Genomic DNA, 23,829 nt, shown 5'->3' with positions numbered 1-23,829 from the left:
TACCACTAGCACCCCTCCTCTCAACCACACCTCCACCACCACATATTCCTGTTCAATACCTTTGCCTAGCATCCTGTAAGGAAGTCCTTGCATTATGAAAGTGGCACATCCCCCCTCCCCTACATCTCTGTCCCTACGAACCCCTACATATCCCTGTATGATAAACTCCACAGTCGGTTGGAGCCATGTTTCCTGCACACAAATCACTTCAGGCTTAGTTGGCACATCTACTGTACAATGAACTGCTTGAACTCCTGCCCATTAGCCGACAGGCTTGGAGCATTCCATTGTAGTACTACTACCATAACTAAGATCCAGTAATACATGACTCCACCCTCGGCTGATTGAGGTCATCTCGAACCTCTTCCCATGCCAACCCTGTCATACTCCGATGTCTCCCAGCAGCTTTCACTATTAGCTGAATCCTCTCTGTTTTAGACTCTTCTTTAGCTGTGCTATTGATAGCTGCTGCTATGAACGTCACCAGCTTTATCTTATCTATGTATAACATATCGCTGCCCACCTTCCCCGTAATCCCCGGTCTAGATCCTACCCATCTCTCCCATGGTCCTGTATCTCCCTGGACCTGGACCACACTCACTGCCTCAGCATATGACACCTTTCTTTGCACTCTCACTTGTTGCACCTCCATTGCCTGCTTCATTGCCTCACACCCACCATATGCCACACTATGAGCCCCGTTGACCTAAAAATATTCCATTTACATAAGTATTCAGACCCTTTACTCAGACTTTGTTGAAGCACTTTTGGCTGCAATTACAGCCTTGAGTCTTCTTGGGTATGACGCTACAAGCTCGCACACCTGTGTTTGGGGAATTTCTCCCATTCTCTGCAGATCCTCTCAAGCTCTGTCAGGTTGGATGCTCAACAGCTATTTTCAGGTCTCTCCAGAGATGTTTAATCGGGTTCAATTCCGAGCTCTGGCTGGGCCACTCAAGGTCATTCAGAGACTTGTCCCGAAGCCACTCCTGTGTTGTCTTGACTGTCATTACTAATCATTACACAGGTGCACCTTGTGCTGGGGACAATAAAAGGCCACTCCAAAATGTGCAGTTTTGTCACACGACACAATGCCACAGATGTCTGAAGTTTTGATGGAGTGTCCAATTGGGATGCAGACTGCAAGAATTTCCACCAGAGCTTTGCCAGGGAAGTGAATGCTCATTTCTTTACCATAAACCACCTCCAATGTCGTTTTAGAGAATTTGGCGTCCAACCGGCCTCACAACCGCAGACCATGTGTATGGCATCATGTAGACGAGCGGTTTGCTGATGTCAACGTTGTGAACAGAGTGCCCCATGGTGGCAGCGGTGTTATGGTATGGGCAGGCATAAGCTACAGACCATGAACACAATTGCATTTTATCGATGGCAATTGGAATGCACAAAAATACAGTGATGAGATCCTGAGGCCCATTGTGAGGCCCATTTTTTTCTGTGACCAACAGATGCATATCTGTATTCCCAGTCATGTGGAATCCATAGATTAGGGCCAATTGACTGATTTCCTCATATGAACTGTAACTCAGTAAAACCAATGAAATTGTTGCATGATGCATTTATATTTTTGTTCAGTATATGTAGGGGTAAAAGTGACTAGGCATTCAGGATAGATAATAGAGTAGCAACAGCCTGTGTGGAAAAGTGTGTCTGTGTGTGGCACCAATATGCATGTGTGTGAGCGTATGTAGTGTGTGTGTTTGTTGGAGTGTCAGTGTAGTATGTGTGAGTGTGTGGGTAGAGTTTAGTGAGTGCGCATAGAGCCAGCGCAAGACAGTCAATGCATGAATTCAATAAACAACAATAATAAAGGGGGTCAATGTAAATAGTCCGGATAGACATTTGATTAACTGTTCAGCAGTACTGCTTGCCGTGCAGCAGCAGAGAGAACAATCTATGGGTGGCTGGAGTCTTTGAACATTTTTAGTGCCTTACTCTGACACCGCCTGGTATAGAGGTCCTGGATGACAGGAAGTTTGGCCCCAGTGATGTACTGGGCTGTACTCACTTTCCCTCTGTAGCGCCTTGCGGTCTGATGCAGAGCATTTGCCATTCCATGCGGTTTAATTATGAATCAAGGGTTTGTGCTTGCAACATCGAATGAGTATTTGATAATATGTCTATTATATGCAAACAATTCAGTGTGTGTATTCAAATCTTACACATACAGAGAGATAAATATATACAGAGAAAACATTTAATCAACATAGACTTAAGAGATTTTTTTTTTTAGCAGATGTCATCCAGTTGGACCCAGTTGGTGGGTCCAACTGGGAGAGGATGTGGTAGCAGGATTACAAGATTATGTTATTTATGCACCAAATTGTTGTTTTATTTAATAGAGTAAGTCGCTCTGGATAAGAGCGTCTGCTAAATGACTTAAATGTAAAAATGTAAATGTTCTTAGGACTCTCTCCTTTCTGAGTTAACTGAGAGGGTTCTTTATGGAGCTTGGGCTGGCAACTGATTAAGTGATGGCTTGGTGATTAAAAAGCTACAGCTGGCATTCCATAGGTAAAATATGGTGAGAGTCACCAAGATAGAGAGAGCCTGGAGGAACAGACCAAAGGCCTCAGTATTCCTAATTATCCTAGCATCTGGGAGACAGCACCAGAGGCAGACGACCAGAGGATGAACCCAAAGTGGCTTATGGTGCCCCCCAATCTATATGGGAGGGGTGGAACCAAGCATTCTGGGTATCAGCTATATAAACTGTGCATTGTCTGTAAAGGGTAGGCTCTCAGCCTAACAGTCAAGACTGTTGGGTTGACGGTTTCATTATTGCAATAATTAATCAATATTAAATAAAAATGATTGTTTGAAGAAATGACCAAGTCTCTCTAAGCAATGAGTACAGTACAGTTTTTTGCATATCCTACTCCCCCTGATTAGCCATTATTGACAGCGACCCTAATGTAATTAGGGTTAAGTGGCTTGCTCAAGGGCACACCGATATATTTTTCACTTAGTCAGCTCTGGGATTTGAACTAGCAACCTTTCGGTTACTGGTCCAACGTTCTTAACTGCTAAGCAACCTGCTGCTCTCAAACCTCTAACTCTCACATCATGCAATTAAATAATTATGCCTTTCCCCGACAGCAATGTATTTGTTAATACTTCCTGAATGTAAAGTGTGTTTTTTCCTGTGCAGATCTGGTGAGAGCCTTCTCAGAAAGGGCACTACCTCACTTCTTAGACCCTATCACCTCCCCCTGCCTGCTGAGACCTGTGATCGACAGCATGTTTACCCTGGAGAAGATAGCTGATGCTCACAGACACATAGAAGCCAATAGAAACAAGGGAAAGATTGTCATCAATGTCATGAACCCACAATGATGGGACCTCCAGTGACATCTCTCCATCTACTACCAAACTGAACATAGTTGTTTCACACCAAATTTAACATTTGGTTGATCAACTTGGTTGATAATGCATATGACCTGAATGTTATGTGATTCTTATTATGTTGATATTTGTATTACATTCTATTTAGTGTTCAATCAAATTATTCTTATTTTTACTTTGTAGGCTGAAACAGAAATTGGTTGTTATTGGTATAATACAAATAGTTTGGCGCATCTGTGTTTTCATAAGGCATCAAGAATAAACTGTATTTTTTCAACAAGAACAATCAACACTGTTTGTAATAATGTAATGCTGTTACATGTTGATATTTGTATTACATTCTATTTAGTGTTCAATCAAATTATTCTTATTTTTACTTTGTAGGCTGAAACAGAAATGGGTTGTTATTGGTATAATACAAATAGTTTGGCGCATCTGTGTTTTCATAAGGCATCAAGAATAAACTGTATTTTTTCAACAAGAACAATCAACACTGTTTGTAATAATGTAATGCTGTTACATGTTCCACTATATGTGTTCATTTTCCATGTGTCGTGGATAGAAACATATGGCAAAGATTCTATGCATATGGCCGCAATTACATTCCAGTACAACTAGAGCGCGTGTGTGATTTTATGCGCAAACCCGCCACAAGCGAACCCGGTCACTACAAACCGGAATTGGCAGGCTATAATGCATGTTCTACTTCCTGAAGTCACCGGCAAGTTTTGTTTTGGGAGATTTTGTTTCTTTGAGTCTACACTTGTTCTTTTTTTTGATTGGCAAATGCGTCAATAATAATTGTGCACGGACACCAGGAGACTATCGACCCCCGTCGAAACAAAGTGGGTAGAATGTGGCTGTGTGTGATTATTTGTGTTTTATGCACTTGACTTCCTCATGCATAGTTTATCTAACCAACTGAAAGCGTACCTTTCCCACAATCTGTTTCAGGATCAGTCTTTAATGGCGGATCGATTATTTTATTTTCTCATCGATGTTTTCATTGTCTCAAATTAATAAACTACGGAGGTTCATTCAACGAGCATGTGTGAATGGTTATGCTGTAGGTCAGTACTGGGTGCGTTAGAGATGTCGACGATGAGTATCAAGTGTTTGTTCGCTAACGCCCAGGAAGCTCCTATTCAAACTCCCATTAGACTGCTCTAAATCAAATCAAATTTATTTATTTTCTACAAGCATTATAATGTCAAAAGCAGTGGTCTCGTTCATGTCAGGGCCAGCAAAAATATAGGTGTGCCAAAATGTGGGCACTCAAATTATCATAAAAGCATAGCCCACGCTATACTCTACTGTAATCGATCGCACCCAACAAACCATCTAAAATGGGATTTCGCATTACAGACCAATAGTCGTGTAGGCCTACGTAAATCCGTTACTATTACAAAACATGCGACTCACATAGACCTACACATAATACGCCATAGGCCTATAATTAATGAGAATAGAACATAATACCCTGATGTAACAGTAATAATCACAACAGGCTTGGCAATCTCTTACTGGCTCAACCAGGAGATAGTAGGCTAGGCAAGGTTCAGCGACCAGGAGATAGTAGGCAAGGCTCAGCGACCAGGAGATAGTAGGCTAGGCAGCCACAGACGTAACCATTTAACACTAGGAGAGCTGAGAGCATCATATTGACTCAAAACGAAAGTACTCTGACATTTTTAAAGTTATGTCCTCCCTGTCCTTGACCTTTCCTAAATAAGCCTAACACACTATCTTTGTTAGAATCTTAATATCACAAACATAATTTGTTAGAATCTTAATATCACAAACATAATTTATGTTATAAGCAGTTTAAGATTAAGAGGACATGTCACCCCCCCCCCCCCCCCCCAATTTCACGCCATATGTATTGAATTCAAAATAAAATAAATCGTTAACATGAAAAATAAAGTTGAGAATGTAAATATATTTTTGTGGATGGGTGAAATAATGGATGTTGAAATCAAAAACCAAACAACTGAAAGCAAAATGTATAGAATTGTAAGCAAAAGTAAGACATCTAAAGCAAAACCCCAAAACTTGTAAGCAAATAATTTTAAATGTCAAATTATTAAAAAAATATATATTTGAAAACAAATGCAAAAACCGTTTTCGGTTAAACTTTACCAGCAACCAATCCTATTGAATACATTTTGCCTACGCTCTTGCCCGCATGTACTACCTTTTGGTTACGCTACTCGTATCTTTGTTTTCACAGCCAGTCTTTTCGATTGCGAGTTTTGGCATTATTTTTCCGTGAAGGGCGGGGTTTAGAGGGAGGCGTAGACAATGAGTCCGCTAGTTTTGGAGTGACGGTTCGTCTTAACCCAATCAATGATTTGATTGTGTCACTGGCTCTGACCCTTCTAAACTTAGGTAATTAGGTAAACATATGAATGACCTGTTGCACAACGTTCGGCGCAGGTGTTGGTAACTGGTTCGCCATTGTTTAGAACATGCGGGCACAGGGGGGATGGATGGGATTCTGTCCTGTCTGAGGCAACACTGATTGCTACGCAAATGGATGTTGCACCTCAATTTAGCAAGGAACACAGCCGCCAGAGGAAAAGGAAGATATTCCATGATGAGACCTCTGAAGAGGAGACAGCTCAGGACAGTGCAGCAACGATGTTTTGGGAACACAGTGTTTTTTACTGCTATGGACAACATCATAAATGACTTGGACACTAGGTTCCACACCACTGCAAAAAATTGTAGAATAATTTTCTGCTGTTCTGAAAGTTGGACAGATTAGTGAGGATAAAGTCCCTTCTGTGTACCAACCACTGATCATGAAGTATCCCAGAGATCTTACACCTGAGTTTCAAAATTAAGTAAGACACCTGGACACTGTATATGCTGCCACTTTCCCCACTAACTTGTCCACTCTTGGTCACCTGAATACAATTTGTAAGATGCAGTTGTAAAGCATTTTTGAAGAAGTGTGCATTGCTGTAGTATATTTTGCACACTGTCTGTGACTGTTGCTGTTGGCGATAGAGCTTTCAGTAAGCTAAAACTGATGAACTATTTGAGGTCCCAGGACAGGCTTTGCAGTCTTGCCATGCTGTCCATTGAAAGTCAGTTAGCTAGGAAGCTGGACTTCAAAGACTTGATCAGTGACTTTGCTAGCAAGAAGGCTCGGCGCTGGGCTCTTGGTGAGTAAGGCTGAGCAAAGGCCAGTGATTAACTGTTAAATTGCATTGCTATGGATATTGGATCACTACACACATGATGCCCACAGACTGAGAACAAGATATATCTCAAAGTAATGGCTGGATTGCCATAAAATTAGTTATGCACAATCAAGATCCCAAGTGGAAGAAACCTATTGATTTGATGACCTCTTGACCTTTCCTCTAGCGCCACCATCAGGCCTTTTCATTTCCATTTTGTTTTCCATTTCCACTTTTACAGCTGCTTATTGTCTAGTTGGTATGTATACTTAGTTCAAAAATCTGCTTTTGATTTTATTATTTTGTTTGTTATGTCATTCTATAGATGATAATGTTAATTTATTTTAATTGAAGAGGTTAATGTATATTTAAGTTATATTTATTTTAAGTTATTTATTCATTTTAAGAGAATTTTCCATTCAAGAATTTTACCATTTAGACTGTAAAAGATGGCCTTCAGCACATTTCTTATAGAGGATATCAGTCTTGCATCAAATAGTGAATTCCACTTTATGCAGAATGTTGCATGTCTGTCTGCACAGTGTTATATTTTCACAGCTCACTGTCAGTAAATATCGTACAATAAATATTGGACTACAAGAGAGTTGCAAGCCTGCAAAGGTAGAGTTATTTAAAGCTTTGAATGGGTCGATTGGGTTCTGGAGGTGTGTGGTTACAGCAATTGCGCAGGGTTGGTGTGGCCTTTGGTGGTGGGGCCCAATGTGATATCTTTTCATGGGGCCCAAAATCCCTCGTGGCGCGCCCCTGACTACACCAAAACTATATCGAAACTAATTTCACACGTACACTGAGATTACAAAACATTAAGAACACCTGTTCTTTCCATGACATAGCCAATCCTTGCCAAACAACTCTTAAATATTAACCCTTAAGCTCTATTTCAAAATATATATTTTGGGTGGCTGAATTACTGCCATTACTTGCAACAAACACTCAAAGCACAGTTGTGTATTTAAACTCAAAATATGCCATTCTGTTCCTTTGAAATGCATTTTCTTAAATTCATAAATGAATTCCCAAAGACCTGCCCTTAACAAAGTAATAATTAATGATCTTTGTGATGGTGTTTATTTAATGGGATTCTTCGGGATTTTGGCAACGAGGCCCTTTATCTACTTCCCCAGAGTCAGATGACCTAGTGGAGACCATTTTTATGTCTCTGTGTCCAGTATGAAGGAAGTTAAGAGAGAAGAGTCAGGCCATGCTTATCGTCAACATCTCTAACACACACTGGTGCCGGGTGGGGTTAATGCGTAGTTGATGGGGTCGAATGCAGGCTGGTGGCAGACAGAAACATAATGTGGCACATTTTTTGCATCCTTGTGTCATGAGCTAAAACACAAGCAAAGCCTATGATCTTTCACTATATCCTCATGGCATACCAGTCATAGCTGTTGTCTTTATCATTGTTGCAGATCTGAAACATGGCGGAACCAAACCAAAGGCCTCAACGTAAGATGTCCACCGCAGGTGACAGTCTATACAATATACTAGGACTGGAGAAGGGGGCATCCGCAGAAGAAATAAAGAAGGCATACAGGTATAAACGGGTGAAAGTAGATCACATTTCTTCTTGGTACGGGACCTCCTATATGTGCACCAAAACATTTTCTGGGCCTAGTCATAGAACTACATATAGAATCCCTGTTAATTCAATAGGATCTCTGTGGGCCTAGTCGTAAAGATTTGTCATTTAACTTTTAAAATGTATGACCTTTTATTGTGGCATAAACACAACCGGTCACGATGCTTTTTATCTGATTGCCAAACGATCACTTCAAAGGGCTCCTTTACTAGGCCTTTACTAGGTATGTTCATCCACTCACAACATATTTCCAGCCTCCAAACAGTGGTGAATGGAAAGAGGCGATTGTCATTAGGCCAAAATGCATGTGTCCACTGCTGTCCGCACACGCGTCTCTGTGTCGCCCACTCATCTCTGCCATGGCAAAATGTCAGCGTTCTTGTCACATTTTAGAGTGTAGGCTATACCACCTGTTGTCAGTAGCTCATTTGTCATGCCTCTGACATACGGGAATGATAAATAGTGGTGTAATAGCCTACAGTCTTCTTGACACTTCGATTTAATTATTGTGATGTTTTACTGGTACGGCATACACCCACTATTTATTTTGCCGGACCATACCGCCTTACTTTCACCCCTGGTTATAAAACTCTCAACCACAGACAAATGCTTTGAGAAAGACTACAGAACAGTTAAAAACACATCTGTTTTCTTAATGAAAGAAAGCACCATTAACTGAAACGATAGCATAGGCGGTCCTTACTCTTTTTGGAAGATTTCCAGTAGATATAAAACAAAATACATATTTGCATACTGGTAACCTGATTACCTGCTCTGTGGTTTTTGCAAATGAGGTCAAATGATTCTCGTGTATTATATTTCTAAACTCAAACTTTCCCGTGACTTACTCATGTGAATAAAAGCAGCGCACGACTTTACGTTTCCCCGTGACAATATAAATAAAAGTCCTCCTCCTCCCAGGAAACTAGCACTGAGGCATCACCCTGACAAGAACCCAGACAACCCCGAGGCAGCTGAGAAGTTTAAGGAGATCAACAATGCCAACTCCATCCTCAACGACGAGACCAAGAGGAAGGTCTACGACGAGTACGGCTCCATGGGCCTCTATGTGGCCGAGCAGTTTGGAGACGAGAGCGTTAAATATTACTTCCTCATTCACAAGTGCTGGTTTAAGGTGAGAAGTCTTTTAGGGCTTACACATTTTCATATGCATACACTTTGCAGACGCTTATACCCAAAAGTTACTTATTGTACAGTGAGTGCATACTGTACATTTTTACTAAGTGTATGTGATCCCGTTAGAAATTAACTCACGACCTAGGCGTTGCTAAATTGTACTGCATGTTAATCATTAAGGTCATTAGGGTTCACAGAAATCAAAAATCGGGTTATTATAGTTTTCTAACACTTACAAGTGTATGCATGACAACTTATGTCAATTATGCCCTGTGTGAAACAAATTCCTTCTTTATTTCCCAGACCCTGATGGTGTGCTGTGGGATCTTCACCCTCTGCTGCTGCTGTTGCTGCTGCTTTTTCTGCTGTGGCAGGTGCAAGCCACAGGAGGGGGAGCACGGATACGTAGACCCAGACGACCTGGAGGCTCAGATCAGAGCTGAGCAGGACAGGGGTGAGTGGGGGCAAGGCCTGGGGGAGGCAAGGCCTGGGGGAGTACGAGATAATCCTTTAAGTATTAGGCAGAGGCTGCGGATCCATATAGGCAACCACCTCGCCCCGCTCCTTGGATCCATTTTCTCAGAACTGAAGATCCGATTCATGTTCTGCGCATGTGTTTCATTACCTCTACTTTACACACACCTTTTTTGGGGTTACCCTCCCTTCACATTTCTCACTGTCAATCGTGAATTATAATTCTCCAAGTTTTACCGGTGAAACGTCCATGCAGCATCTACATACCAACCATTTTATCTCAGTCAGTTTTATGGGGATATGCATTTAGATCTTGAGTTATACAGTGTTGTTTTGAATGATGTACAGGGAATTAATTTTAGAGCAAACTGTAGCATAACCTACCTGTGATTAAAGCACATATTTTGCTACTGGGGCATGCTGTTGAGTTTTGGCCACATGAGAAAAATGCGACCAATCGCACAACCATCCTAAAATCTCATAAGAAATGAGGTGGTGTTTTTTGTCTTACAGTAATGTTACACTATGCTATTATATTTGGTTCTGTTATGTAGAATACTATCATCATGTGATTTTGCAGACATGTCTTTTTTTCAACTGTATTAAACAAGCACTATTTGCCACCAGTAGCCTGTAGTGCGTAAAGTAGAGAATCCTGCATATGCGCAAAACCTTTGGGGCCTTTAGCCATTTTGGCGCGGCAGGTAGCCTAGTGGTTAGAGCGTTGGGCCAGTAACCGAAAGGTTGGTGGATCGAATCCCTGAGCTGCCAAAATCTGTCATTCTGCCCCTGAACAAGGCAGTTAACCCACTGTTCCTAGGCCGTCATTGTAAATAACAATTTGTTCCTAACTGACTTGCCTAGTTAAGTAAAATAAATAAATACAAATTGGCAAGAGGGGTTCAGAAAAGTCCGATCTGCAGCCACTCCGTACGTATGATATCTGTGTGGGTCAATGTGTTGAACAATACATCTTTAGAAGCTAGTTTTAGAATCCGCCTCTTTGTTTAGAGCAACCAGGACATCACTTTAAAGATGGTCCAGTGCACATGCTTAAAGGGATGAAGTAGAAGGAGTCTGAAAATGTTTTTTCATTTCACAGCCGGTGGTGAGACTATAATAATAATGGCTCAGCCAGGCCCTAGGGCAACCTCTGGCAACTCAGTTGAAACTCCAAACTGGGTCGGCTTTAACACTCTTTGTGCATTTTGTATACTGTATATCGTGCTTACTGCTTACGCCCGTTGATTAATGCTATTGTGGGCTAGCAGCTTATTAACCCATATGCTTTTGGCAATTGGAAATTGAGCTCCGAATGTGCTCACTAACTCGAACTATGCTAGTGTGCTTATCACTGTGATTACTTTTGTTGTTGGGAGCTTTCTTTAGTCTTTCATGCTCCAGCTCTATCTAAAAAGCTTTTCGTGTCCCTTCACACCACTAGCTGAACTCATTCCAATTCTTTCCCCCATTGCCAACCATGCGTTCTTTGTGATGTTGACATGATTAAGGCCATGCTTTAATTTTGTTCTGTTAATCAATGGCTGTTTACACAGGCAACCCAATTATTGGCAAAAAGCTGATCTGATTGGTCAAAAGACCAATTAGTGGGAAAAGAACGCAGCCTATGTTTACAAAACATGTTTTGAAAATGTTTATTATCATTACTAATAGGAAGGGTTGGTTCAAAAAAGCAGAATACACATTTTTATTTCATATGGACTAATAAAAGTATATTTTTCTAATAGGTGATTTCTGCCTGCTTGTGTCCTGGCTTGGACTTAAAGATAAGCGCTCAGTGAATTAACAGTACATCTCTGTTCTCCCTGCAGGGGAACACGAACCCATTGTGATCCAGCCTCATGCTGCTGCTAATGAGAAGACCTAGTTCGACCACGAGCAATCTGCAGCCAAACCACTCTGACCCTATACTCACCACAGCGGACCAGTAAAAACCTGTCAGCGAGATGTCTTCCCATAGCCTGGTCCCAGATCTGTTTGTGCTGTCTTGCCAACTCGTATGGTCATTAGGACTTGGCAAGACAGCACAAACTGATATGGGACCAGGCTAGTCTGCCCACTCTGGTTACTCCCAACTAGGGTTGCAAAATTCTGGTAACTTTCCCAAAATTCACAGGTTTTCCCGAAATAAGGAGGGAATAAGCAGGAAATCTGGAATCCTCCACCCAGGATTTCTGGAAAAACAGCCAACATTACTGTGATCAGTTTCTGTGGTTCGTTTTTTAATCAGTGGCTGGTGCTTAAATCATGCAGTCGACCCACCGTACTATATGTGGCCAAAGCCTTATATTTGTGGCTCATTTTAATTATAAATTGGGGTCTGTGTTTACAAGAATCGTACATTCTTATGATTGTGCCAACTGCCAAGTTGACCTTAATGCTGAGGGGATCTTTCTTTGTAGATTGAAAAATTTAGCATTTTTTAATAGTACAGAACAATATGTGCAGAGTAATGGCTTCTATGCATGCTCAATGGCGAGTGTAGGGAGGGTGTTTGAATAGAAACTGATGTGCCTCCCAAATTACACCATATTCCCTATGTGTAATGCACTACTTTTGACCAGAGCTATGTAGTGCACTACTTTTGACCAGGACCCATAGGTCTCTGGTCCAAAGTAGTGCACTATATAGGGAACAGGAAGCTATTTGTGAAAGAAGGGAAAGCGCAGCCTGAGTCTGAAGTTGTAAATTAATGTGCACTTTAAACGCCTTGTGGGTCATTCAACAAAATGTGTCAATTTTGGGTAGGGTAACTTGGTAAAAACATTCACATAATTCTGTCATAAAGAGCACATGTTCAACTTTAATAAAAAACACATTTTACCATTGAGGTTAAATGGGTTAAAATCTTCGTGGAAGTCACAGAGGGTGCACAAAGGGACATACCAAAATGCTGAATCTTTGCACTTTAGAAAGTCTTTATTAATATGAATAATCAGCTGTATTGAAAGTTGTGGTCTACATTAAATGGCACTTTTTTTTGGTAAATATTGGTGCACAATTTCTACTTTAAATATTAAAGGAATGCAAAAGAGACTCATTTTGTGGAACGACCCTTCTAAGCATAATGATCCAGTTATAATAAGGGCTGCTGTGGACTGTCACGACCCCTTGTGTGGGAGCCAATCGCTGCAACCTATGAACCAATGTGAAGAGACGCCAAAAGTTTAAATGTGTTTATATGTTTGTTTTAGGCAATATTTTTGTGCTGTCAAGCTTTATTTTCAATTTTCCGAAGCTTATGATTCCATACATGTGCTTACTTTTTTCATTTTCTCATATGCCTCTCTTATACCTCCCTCTCTTTACATGGAATAATATTGGAGTTCTTGTCATTTAAAAATGTCTTCCTGACCCATATGACTTCCCATTTCTTCTGATGTCTGTCCTCTTGTGTGATCTGGAGTCAGTGTCAAATTCTGTTTCTGTGCAGTATAGTGCACATTCTATTTTTATATGGAGCACTTCCTGAGCACACCTGCTCAACTTTTTTAAACACTTGGACACCAAATAATGCCATTTGTTGAAAGTCATTCTCTCACATACCAGCAATTCTCAGATTTTAAAGTGGGTTTCTTTTGTAGTTCAGCAGTATCACATTCAGTGAAAACTGAAGAAAAAAAATATATAATGCAGTTTAAACATTGCTGTGATTATTTGTCCATTGACTTTAATTTCTCCCTGAGGATTTAACTGTGGTGGCTTTGTGTCAAATGCTGTTGATATGATATTTAATCCATAGCTCTTTAATTTCCCCAACCTAATATGCAGGATTCCTCAAAGGCTTTATTTTTGAATTAATGTGTTACTAACATTCACCTTTAATAAAAATGTTTCCTTTTTGTTTTGATCCTACTTTCTACTTTATATACTGTTGATACTGTAAAATATTTATATAAATGTATATTGAATAAATTGGGGGTTATGTAAAGAATTGTCTGCCTATTCATTTCTCACAGAAGTTCTACAAACTTATTTTTCAGGAAAATCCCATACTTCTACAGCATATGAACGTATGTAATGATCCTTGTTGAAAACCACACCTGATGAACAGGTGGCAGGTTTTCAACAGACGCAGGCATGAACCAGACCAATGTTAAGAGACTGGCAGAGTTCATTTGGAGATTTGTGTTGTAAACTTAGAGGTAGCAATGCCATAAGAACAGTGGTGTTTCCTTTTAGTTTAAGCAGGCACCTTTTAGCCTGTTTGATTCTTTCTAAACTTTCAGTAGCTGTTTTAGGAGGAGAATGAAATGTTCCGATGATGGATTTGAGAAACACCATCTCATTGAGGATGATACTACATACTCAATTACATTACTGGGGTATGTAGCACTGGCGAACCGGACCCCCCCCCGCAATGAGGGGAGCCCACAAGCTCTGGGGGCCCATGCGCCTGTCACGGTCTATTTTTATTTAATAAACCGTTTTGACAGTAACCCTCAAAAGTAATTCATAAACCTTTTTAATTTCCATATGTACTAGGAAGATAAGTGTTTATTTCTTGGGCTTCAAGAATGGGACTAAAAAAGAAACTAATTGAAAGTACAGTATGAGTGGATGTCAGTGAACAAACGTGGCCAACGCTACGACGGGGCCAGTGCAATGAGTGGAGCTTACAGAGGTGTTCAAAAACACAGAGAGCCTAAGTGCTTCTTAGGTAGTTCTTTATGAGTTTTCCTTTAGAAAACGATCTCTCCGCAGAAGTGACAGTTTCAGGTGTGGTAAAAACAGCTTGATTGCCGTAGCAACAACAGGGAAACTGGGCAGAAGGGAGTGGTGCTTCAAATACAGCAGTTCCGTAACATCTTTAATTGAGGCTCTCATTCTCCTTAATTGCCGGCCTCGACACGTTGCGGAAAGAGTAACTGTATAGGAAGCTCTGGGGACAGATTGTCTGGATACTGGACAGCCAATAAATTGGCAGATACAAACCGGTTATCCTTAGCAGAAAACAGTTCTTGAGAACTTGAACATAAAAAGATGTTTGCGATTTCTTTCAAACTGGTAAACTGCCGTTTGAGTTGTGTGGTTGCAATATCAACAGTCTCTTATCTCTGGTATATCTTGTCATTCATCATTCAAGACTAAGATTAAATTGTGTGCAGCGCAATGGACATATAGTGCATTCTGAAAGTATTCCGGTCAAAATGAGCAATCGGAGGAAAAGGGCCTTGGTCAGGGAGGTGACCAAGAACCCGATGGTCACTCTGACAGAGCTCCAGAGTTCCTCTGTGGGGATGGGATAACCTTCCAGAATCAAATCAACAAAACAAATTGTCACATGCGCCGAATACAACAGGTGAAATGCTTACTTACAAGCCCTTAACCAACAATGCTTTAAGATGTTAAGTAAAAAATTGAAAATAAAAGTAACAAATAATTCAACATTAGCAGTAAAATATCAAGCGAGGCTATATATAGGGGGTACAAGTACAGAGTCAATGTGCGGGGGCACCGGTTAGTTGAGGTAATTGAGGTAATACGTACATGTAGGTAGAGTTAAAGTGACTATGCATATATTATAAACAGGGAGAAGCAGCAATGTAAAAGAGGGGTCTGGGAAGCCCTTTGATTAGATGTTCAGGAGTCTTATTGCTTGGGGGTAGAAGCTGTTAAGAAGCCTTTTGGACCTCGACTTGGTGCTCCGGTAACGCTTGCGGTGCAGTAGCAGAGAGAACAGTCTATGACTAGGGTGGCTGGAGTCTTTGACAATTTTTAGGGCCTTCCTCTGACACCACCTGATATAGAGGTCCTTGATGGCAGGAAGCTTGGCCCCAGTGATGTACTGGGCCGTATGCACCACCCTCTGTAATGGCTTGTGGTCGGAGGCCAAGCAGTTGCCATACCAGGCAGTGATGCAACCAGTCAGGATGCTCTCGATGGTGCAGCTGTAGAACCTTTTGAGGATCTGAGGACCCATGCCAAATCTTTTCAGTCTCCTGAGGGGGAATGAGAGGGACAGCCATCTCTGCAGCACAACACCAATCAGGCATTTATGGTAGAGTGGCCAGATAGAAGCCACTCCTCAGTAAAAAGCACATGACAGCCTGCTTGGAGTTTGCCAAAAGGAACCTAAAGGACTCTCAGACCATGAGAAACAAGATTCTCTGGCCTGATGAAACCAAGATTGAACTCTTTGACCTGAATTCCAAGCGTCACGTCTGGAGGATACCTGGCACCATCCCTACGGTGAAGCATGGTGTTGGCAGCATCATGCTGTGGGGATTTTCAGTGGCAGGGACTGGGAGATTTGTCAGGATAGAGGGAAAGATGAACGGAGCAAAGTACAGCGAGACACTTGATGAAAATCTGCACCAGAGCGCTCAGGACCTCAGACTGGGGCGAAGGTTCACCTTCCAACAGGACAACAACCCTAAGCACACAGCCAAGACAACGCAGGAGTGGCTTCGGGACAAGTCTCTGAATGTCCTTGAGTGGCCCAGCCAGAGCCCAGACTTGAACCTGATCGAACATCTCTGGAGCTACCTGAAAATAGCTGTGCAGCGACGCTCCCCATTAAACCTGACAGTACTTGAGAGGATCTGCAGAGAAGAATGGAAGAAACTCCACAAATACAGGTGTGCCAAGCTTGTAGCATCATACCTGGCCTGTACCCTACCTGCCCTAAGCTCTCTCCTGGCCCCTTACACTAAGTCTGAATTTGTCCTGCTAGGTGACCTAAAATGGGACATGCTTAAACCACCTATATATATATATATATACACTGCTCAAAAAAATAAAGGGAACACTAAAATAACACATCCTAGATCTGAATGAATTAAATATTCTTATTAAATACTTTTTTCTTTACGTAGTTGAATGTGCTAACAACAAAATCACACAAAAATGATCAATGGAAATCAAATTTATCAACCCATGGAGGTCTGGATTTGGAGTCACACTCAAAATGACAGTGGAAAACCACACTACAGGCTGATCCAACTTTGATGTAATGTCCTTAAAACAAGTCAAAATGAGGCTCAGTAGTGTGTGTGGCCTCCACGTGCCTGTATGACCTCCCTACAACGCCTGGGCATGCTCCTGATGAGGTGGCGGATGGTCTCCTGAGGGATCTCCTCCCAGACCTGGACTAAAGCATCCGCCAACTCCTGGACAGTCTGTGGTGCAACGTGGCGTTGGTGGATGGAGCGAGACATGATGTCCCAGATGTGCTCAATTGGATTCAGGTCTGGGGAACGGGCGGGCCAGTCCATAGCATCAATGCCTTCCTCTTGCAGGAACTGCTGACACACTCCAGCCACATGAGGTCTAGCATTGTCTTGCATTAGGAGGAACCCAGGGCCAACTGCACCAGCATATGGTCTCACAAGGGGTCTGAGGATCTCATCTCGGTACCTAATGGCAGTCAAGCTACCTCTGGCGAGCACATGGAAATGCCACCCCATACCATGACTGACCCACCGCCAAACCGGTCATGCTGGAGGATGTTGCAGGCAGCAGAACCTTCTCCACGGCATCTTCAGACTCTGTCACGTGCTCAGTGTGAACCTGCTTTCATCTGTGAAGAGCACAGGGCGCCAGTGGCGAATTTGCCAATCTTGGTGTTCTCTGGCAAATGCCAAACGTCCTGCACGGTGTTGGGCTGTAAGCACAACCCCCACCTGTGGACGTCGGGCCCTCATACCACCCTCATGGAGTCTGTTTCTGACCGTTTGAGCAGACACATGCACATTTGTGGTCTGCTGGAGGTCATTTTGCAGGGCTCTGGCAGTGCTCCTCCTTGCACAAAGGCGGAGGTAGCGGTCCTGCTGCTGGGTTGTTGCCCTCCTACGGCCTCCTCCACGTCTCCTGATGTACTGGCCTGTCTCCTGGTAGCGCCTCCATGCTCTGGACACTACGCTGACAGACACAGCAAACCTTCTTGCCACAGCTCGCATTGATGTGCCATCCTGGATGAGCTGCACTACCTGAGCCACTTGTGTGGGTTGTAGACTCCGTCTCATGCTACCACTAGAGTGAAAGCACCGCCAGCATTCAAAAGTGACCAAAACATCGGCCAGGAAGCATAGGAACTGAGAAGTGGTCTGTGGTCACCACCTGCAGAACCACTCCTTTATTGGGGGTGTCTTGCTAATTGCCTATAATTTCCACCTATTGTCTATTCCATTTGCACAACAGCATGTGAAATTTATTGTGAATCAGTGTTGCTTCCTAAGTGGACAGTTTGATTTCACAGAAGTGTGATTGACTTGGAGTTACATTGTGTTGTTTAAGTGTTCCCTTAATTTTTTTGAGCAGTGTATATATATATATATATATAGTGGGGAGAACAAGTATTTGATACACTGCCGATTTTGCAGGTTTTCCTACTTACAAAGCATGTAGAGGTCTGTAATTTTTATCATAGGTACACTTCAACTGTGATAGACGGAATCTAAAACAAAAATCCAGAAAATCATATTGTATGATTTTTAAATAATTAATTTGCATTTTATTGCATGACATAAGTATTTGATCACCTACCAACCAGTAAGAATTCCGGCTCTCACAGACCTGTTAGTTTTTCTTTAAGAAGCCCTCCTGTTCTCCACTCATTACCTGTATTAACTGCACCTGTTTGAACTCGTTACCTGTATAAAAGACACCTGTCCACACACAATCAAACAGATTCCAACCTCTCCACAATGGCCAAGACCAGAGAGCTGTGTAAGGACATCAGGGATAAAATTGTAGACCTGCACAAGGCTGGGATGGGCTACAGGACAATAGGCAAGCAGCTTGGTGAGAAGGAAACAACTGTTGGCGCAATTATTAGAAAATGGAAGAAGTTCAAGATGACGGTCAATCACCCTCGGTCTGGGGCTCCATGCAAGATTTCACCTCGTGGGGCATCAATGATCATGAGGAAGGTGAGGGATCAGCCCAGAACTACACGGCAGGACCTGGTCAATGACCTGAAGAGAGCTGGGACCACAGTCTCAAAGAAAACCATTAGTAACACACTACGCCGTCATGGATTAAAATCCTGCAGCGCACGCAAGGTCCCCCTGCTTAAGCCAGTGCATGTCCAGGCCTGTCTGAAGTTTGCCAATGACCATCTGGATGATCCAGAGGAGGAATGGGAGAAGGTCATGTGGTCTGATGAGACAAAAATAGAGCTTTTTGGTCTAACTCCACTCGCCGTGTTTGGAGGAAGAAGAAGTATGAGTACAACCCCAAGAACACCATCCCAACCGTGAAGCATGGAGGTGGAAACATCATTCTTTGGGGATGCTTTTCTGCAAAGGGGACAGGACGACTGCACCGTATTGAGGGGAGGATGGATGGGGCCATGTATCGCAAGATCTTGGCCAACAACCTCCTTCCCTCAGTAAGAGCATTGAAGATGGGTCGTGGCTGGATCTTCCAGCATGACAACGACATGAAGCACACAGCCATGGCAACTAAGGAGTGGCTCCGTAAGAAGCATCTCAAGGTCCTGGAGTGGCCTAGCCAGTCTCCAGACCTGAACCCAATAGAAAATCTTTGGAGGGAGCTGAAAGTCCGTATTGCCCAGCGACAGCCCCGAAACCTGAAGGATCTGGAGAAGATCTGTAGGGAGGAGTGGGCCAAAATCCCTGCTGCAGTGTGTGCAAACCTAGTCAAGAACTACAGGAAACGTATGATCTCTGTAATTGCAAACAAAGGTTTCTGTACCAAATATTAAGTTCTGCTTTTCTGATGTATCAAATACTTATGTCATGCAATAAAATGCAAATTAATTACTTAAAAATCATACAATGTGATTTTCTGGATTTTTGTTTTAGATTCCGTCTCTCACAGTTGAAGTGTACCTATGATAAAAATTACAGACCTCTACATGCTTTGTAAGTTGGAAAACCTGCAAAATCGGCAGTGTATCAAATACTTGTTCTCCCCACTGTATATATACAGTACAGTACAAGGACAACAAAGGAGGTGATCGTGGACTACAGGAAAAGGAGGTCCGAACAGGCCCCATTAACATCAACGAGGCTGCAGTGGAGTGGGTCCGAGAGTTTCAAGTTCCTTGGTGTTCACATCAAACAAACTATCATGGTCCAAACACACCAAGACAGTCGTGAAGAGGGCACGACAACCCCTTTTCCCCCTCAGGAGACTGAAAAGATTTGGCATGGCTCACCAGATCCTCAAAAGGTTCTACAGCTGCACCATCGAGAGCATCCTGTCCGGTTGCACCACCGCCTGGTATGGCAACTGCTCAGCATCTGTCCGACACTCAGCTAAAAGTGTGTGCAAGAGTGTGCAAAGCTGTCATCATGGCAAAGCGTGGCTATTTGAAGAATCTCAAATATAAAATATATTTTGATTTGTTTAACACTTATTTGGTTACTACATGATTCCATGTGTGTTATTTCATAGTTTTGATGTCTTCACTATTATTCTAAAATGTAGAAAAAAGTAAAAATAAAGAAAAACCCTTGAATGATTAGGTGTTCTAAAACGTTTGACCGGAAGTGTATTTACGTGTATTTTTGGCTGAGTGTCGTCTGGTTCAGTTGGGTTTCCGTTATGACAGAGATGAAACAAGAAAAAGGCCAGTGGTCCTGGCGTTGGAGCATACAGCTGAAGAAGCGTCTTCCTTCGTCAGAGCTCACACGCATAGGAGACGTTCTCTTTCTTTCTCAGACTCAGTCCTCAATTGCGTTCAGTCCAAAGAAATAAAGCTTGTTCAGGCACTAGGGTGCAGTGGAATGTTTCGGTCCCCTTAGGGAGATTTTTTTATTTCACCTTTATTTAACCAGGTAGGCAAGTTGAGAACAAGTTCTCATTTACAATTGCGACCTGGCCAAGATAAAGCAAAGCAGCTCGACACATACATACAACACAGAGTTACACATGGAGTAAAACAAACATACAGTCAATAACACAGTAGAAAAATAAGTCTCTAGACAATGTGAGCAAATGAGGTGAGATAAGGGAGGTAAAGGCAAAAAAAGGCCATGGTGGCGAAGTAAATACAACATAGCAAGTAAAACACTGGAATGGTAGATTTGCAGTGGAAGAATGTGCAAAGTAGAAGTAGAAATAATGGGGTGCAAAGGAGCAAAATAAATAAATAAATACAGTAGGGGAAGAGGTAGTTGTTTGGGCTAAATTATAGATGGGCTATGTACAGGTGCAGTAATCTGTGAGCTGCTCTGACAGCTGGTGCTTAAAGCTAGTGAGGGAGGTAAGTGTTTCCAGTTTCAGAGATTTTTGTAGTTCGTTCCAGTCATTGGCGGCAGAGAACTGGAAGGAGAGGCGGCCAAAGGAGGAATTGGTTTGGGGGGTGACCAGAGAGAAATACCTGCTGGAGCGCGTGCTACAGGTGGGTGCTGCTATGGTGACCAGCGAGCTGAGATAAGGGGGGACTTTACCTAGCAGGGTCTTGTAGATGACCTGGAGCCAGTGGGTTTGGCGACGAGTATGAAGCGAGGGCCAGCCAATGAGAGCGTACAGGTCGCAGTGGTGGGTAGTATATGGGGCTTTGGTGACATAACAGATGGCACTGTGATAAACTGCATCCAATTTATTGAGTAGGGTATTGGAGGCTATTTTGTAAATGACATCGCCGAAGTCGAGGATCGGTAGGATGGTCAGTTTTACGAGGGTGTTTGGCAACATGAGTGAAGGATGCTTTGTTGCGAAATAGGAAGCCAATTCTAGAATTAACTTTGGATTGGAGATGTTTGATGTGAGTCTGGAAGGAGAGTTTACAGTCTAACCAGACACCTAGGTATTTGTAGTTGTCCACATATTCTAAGTCAGAACCGTCCAGAGTAGTAATGCTGGACGGGCGGGCAGGTGCAGGCAGCGATCGGTTGAATAGCATGCATTTAGTTTTACTTGTATTTAAGAGCAGTTGGAGGCCACGGATGCAACTCAGCATTTCGTCGTGAGTGAGCAGAGTGTGTTGTTCGGCAAAGTTCCTCTCAGGTGATTCTTCTGTTTGAGTTGAATAAGGCTTCCTCGGTCTGTATTTTGAATTTCCAAGGAGTTGGGATCATTCGTCCCACGGGCGTGGCCTCGCCTTGCAAAACTGGATCTGACTTCTGTTTCGTAAGTCCTCTTATTTATAGGGAGACTCAAAGGCAGGCAGGCTCTAACGGCCGGACAGTGTGAAAAGCGAACGCCCTGTTGTTCAGGAAAACCCCGCAAATTAATGTTCTTATGAGATAAACCTGAGCCTCATGTTTTTCTTGTACAGAAGACTGTTTCATAATCTTTAACATAGAATATGTATCCTGTACAAACACTTCTTGTGTAAAGTCCATATATTTTATGTTACACTAAAATACCAATTATACTTATTGTATGACATAGGAAAATCAGAAGAAAGATATCACATTGATTCAGGTTACATCAACGTGTCATGAGTCCTTCAGTTTTAATACAGTGAAGAAAACATGTTTAAATGTCCTTTTGTACTCTTGGTGCCATTTTCTCTTCGTTACAAAGAGTAACAATTCCTGACTGTCCTCTTGGGATACACATGCAGATCGCCAGGTGGTCTGCTGACTTGCAGAAGGGTCTGGTTTATGTTTCCTGACCTACTCAGGGCCATTCAGAGTCATAAAGAGATAAAGGGATAGCAGTTTATTGGTCTTGTTGAAAGGGGGCGGCGTCAATTACAGAACTGTAAATCTTGGCCTGGAATGTGGTACTCTGTCCATTCGTGGGCTCTCATTACAACGACACTTTCTAACTGGGTTAAGTTTAGACTGTAGTATTCTTTCATAACACCCGCAACCCATTAAAAACCTCCTGCGACCCAAATTAGGGTCGTGACCCACCCGTTGAGAATTGCTAGTCTACTGCATGTAGTACCAGGACCCCTTGGACTGACACCACTATCACTATGAGGGTTGAGACTGAACTAAAGGGACCACTATGGGGGAATGACTTAACGCATTATGGGTTTTGTCATAGGGAGATCTTACTGCTGTACTCAGCACGAACCCAGAACAAAATCTAGCATGTACTGGCCAGCTGCTTGAAAAACATTTATGTTAACAGTGAGTGACAAGTTATTCTCTAATACTTTGTTGTATACCTCCTGAATGTAAAATATAGAATTCAATCTCTGTAAAATTGCTGTTTAAAAGCAGGAACATTTCTGAACGACCGCCATGATTCGGTCTTATGTAGCAAAATTTGAATGTAATTTTTATTTTTTACATTGGATAAAAGTAGAGACTCAGAGCTACAAAATTGTATTTCATACACTGCAGTTGAAGAACAAAAGGAAAGTAATTCTGCTTTGAAAGTTGATAAACTTCTAATCCCACTTGAGAAAATGGCCCTTGAATGTTTTGGTACACCTACTGGAGCGCTCTTCTTTGTCTACACCCATTCAGCATCGTTTACACCCTCTTAACCGTTAGCTCCACCCATCTCTTTAAGGATTCACATGTGAGACCATTTGCTAAACAGAGTGATTAGTTTAGTTTAGTAAACAACCAAATATGAATCACCCCAGACACACTTAGCTAACTTGATGGGTCATGTAATCATCTGGAAAAGTGTTTTGTTTAGACATATAGTCTTATCTTTTGTTCAGATGTAGCTCGCTAAACAATGAACCGGCATAATCCCAACTGTTGATAAAACGTTTACTGGAGACAGGAGACCAAGTGGAGACATAGGACGAGGTGGATAATTTTATTATAAGGCCGTTTTATTAAAGTGTAAAGATATCAGGCAAAAACGTGCACGGCCCCTTTCTGTCAGATTCTTATGAAATCGTCGGAGAAGAGGCCGCTCTAAGCAGTACATACAGATTATATAGGCAACAAGCAAAGTAGGTTGATCTTGTCGTCTGGCCTTCCGATTGGTCGATCTGGGTCGTGGGTAGTCCTGCTCGTACCCGGTGTCGGCGTTCCATTGGTTCTTGACATAGTTCTTTGTCTGGAGCTCCAACCCTGAGTTGTGTGTGTCTGAGTGATTGTCATGGGGGAGGGGAGTTGTGGGTGTCGTGCATGTGTCCAATGAGTCCAGCATATGTCCAATAGAAAGAGGGAGTGTGTATATTATGTCATCCATAGCTAATGT

At 42.3% G+C, this 23,829-nt stretch overlaps 1 protein-coding gene across 1 annotated transcript; it reads left to right on the top strand.

Annotated features, from left to right (window-relative positions):
* The first annotated feature begins 4,058 nt into the window (after positions 1–4,058).
* On the top strand, positions 4,059–13,096 carry LOC139553184 (dnaJ homolog subfamily C member 5B-like). The gene is made up of 5 exons (XM_071365219.1): positions 4,059–4,211; positions 7,991–8,115; positions 9,082–9,295; positions 9,601–9,751; positions 11,604–13,096. Exons 2-5 carry the CDS (start codon positions 8,000–8,002, stop codon positions 11,657–11,659), a joined length of 537 nt encoding a protein of 178 aa, XP_071221320.1. The 5' UTR covers positions 4,059–4,211; positions 7,991–7,999; the 3' UTR covers positions 11,660–13,096.
* Positions 13,097–23,829: the final 10,733 nt, after the last annotated feature.

The sequence above is a fragment of the Salvelinus alpinus genome, chromosome 25 (genome assembly GCF_045679555.1).
Source record: "Salvelinus alpinus chromosome 25, SLU_Salpinus.1, whole genome shotgun sequence".
NCBI lineage: Eukaryota > Metazoa > Chordata > Actinopteri > Salmoniformes > Salmonidae > Salvelinus > Salvelinus alpinus.
The sequence above is the reverse complement of the archived record's forward strand: the minus strand, read 5'-3'. Positions and strand labels throughout refer to the sequence as shown.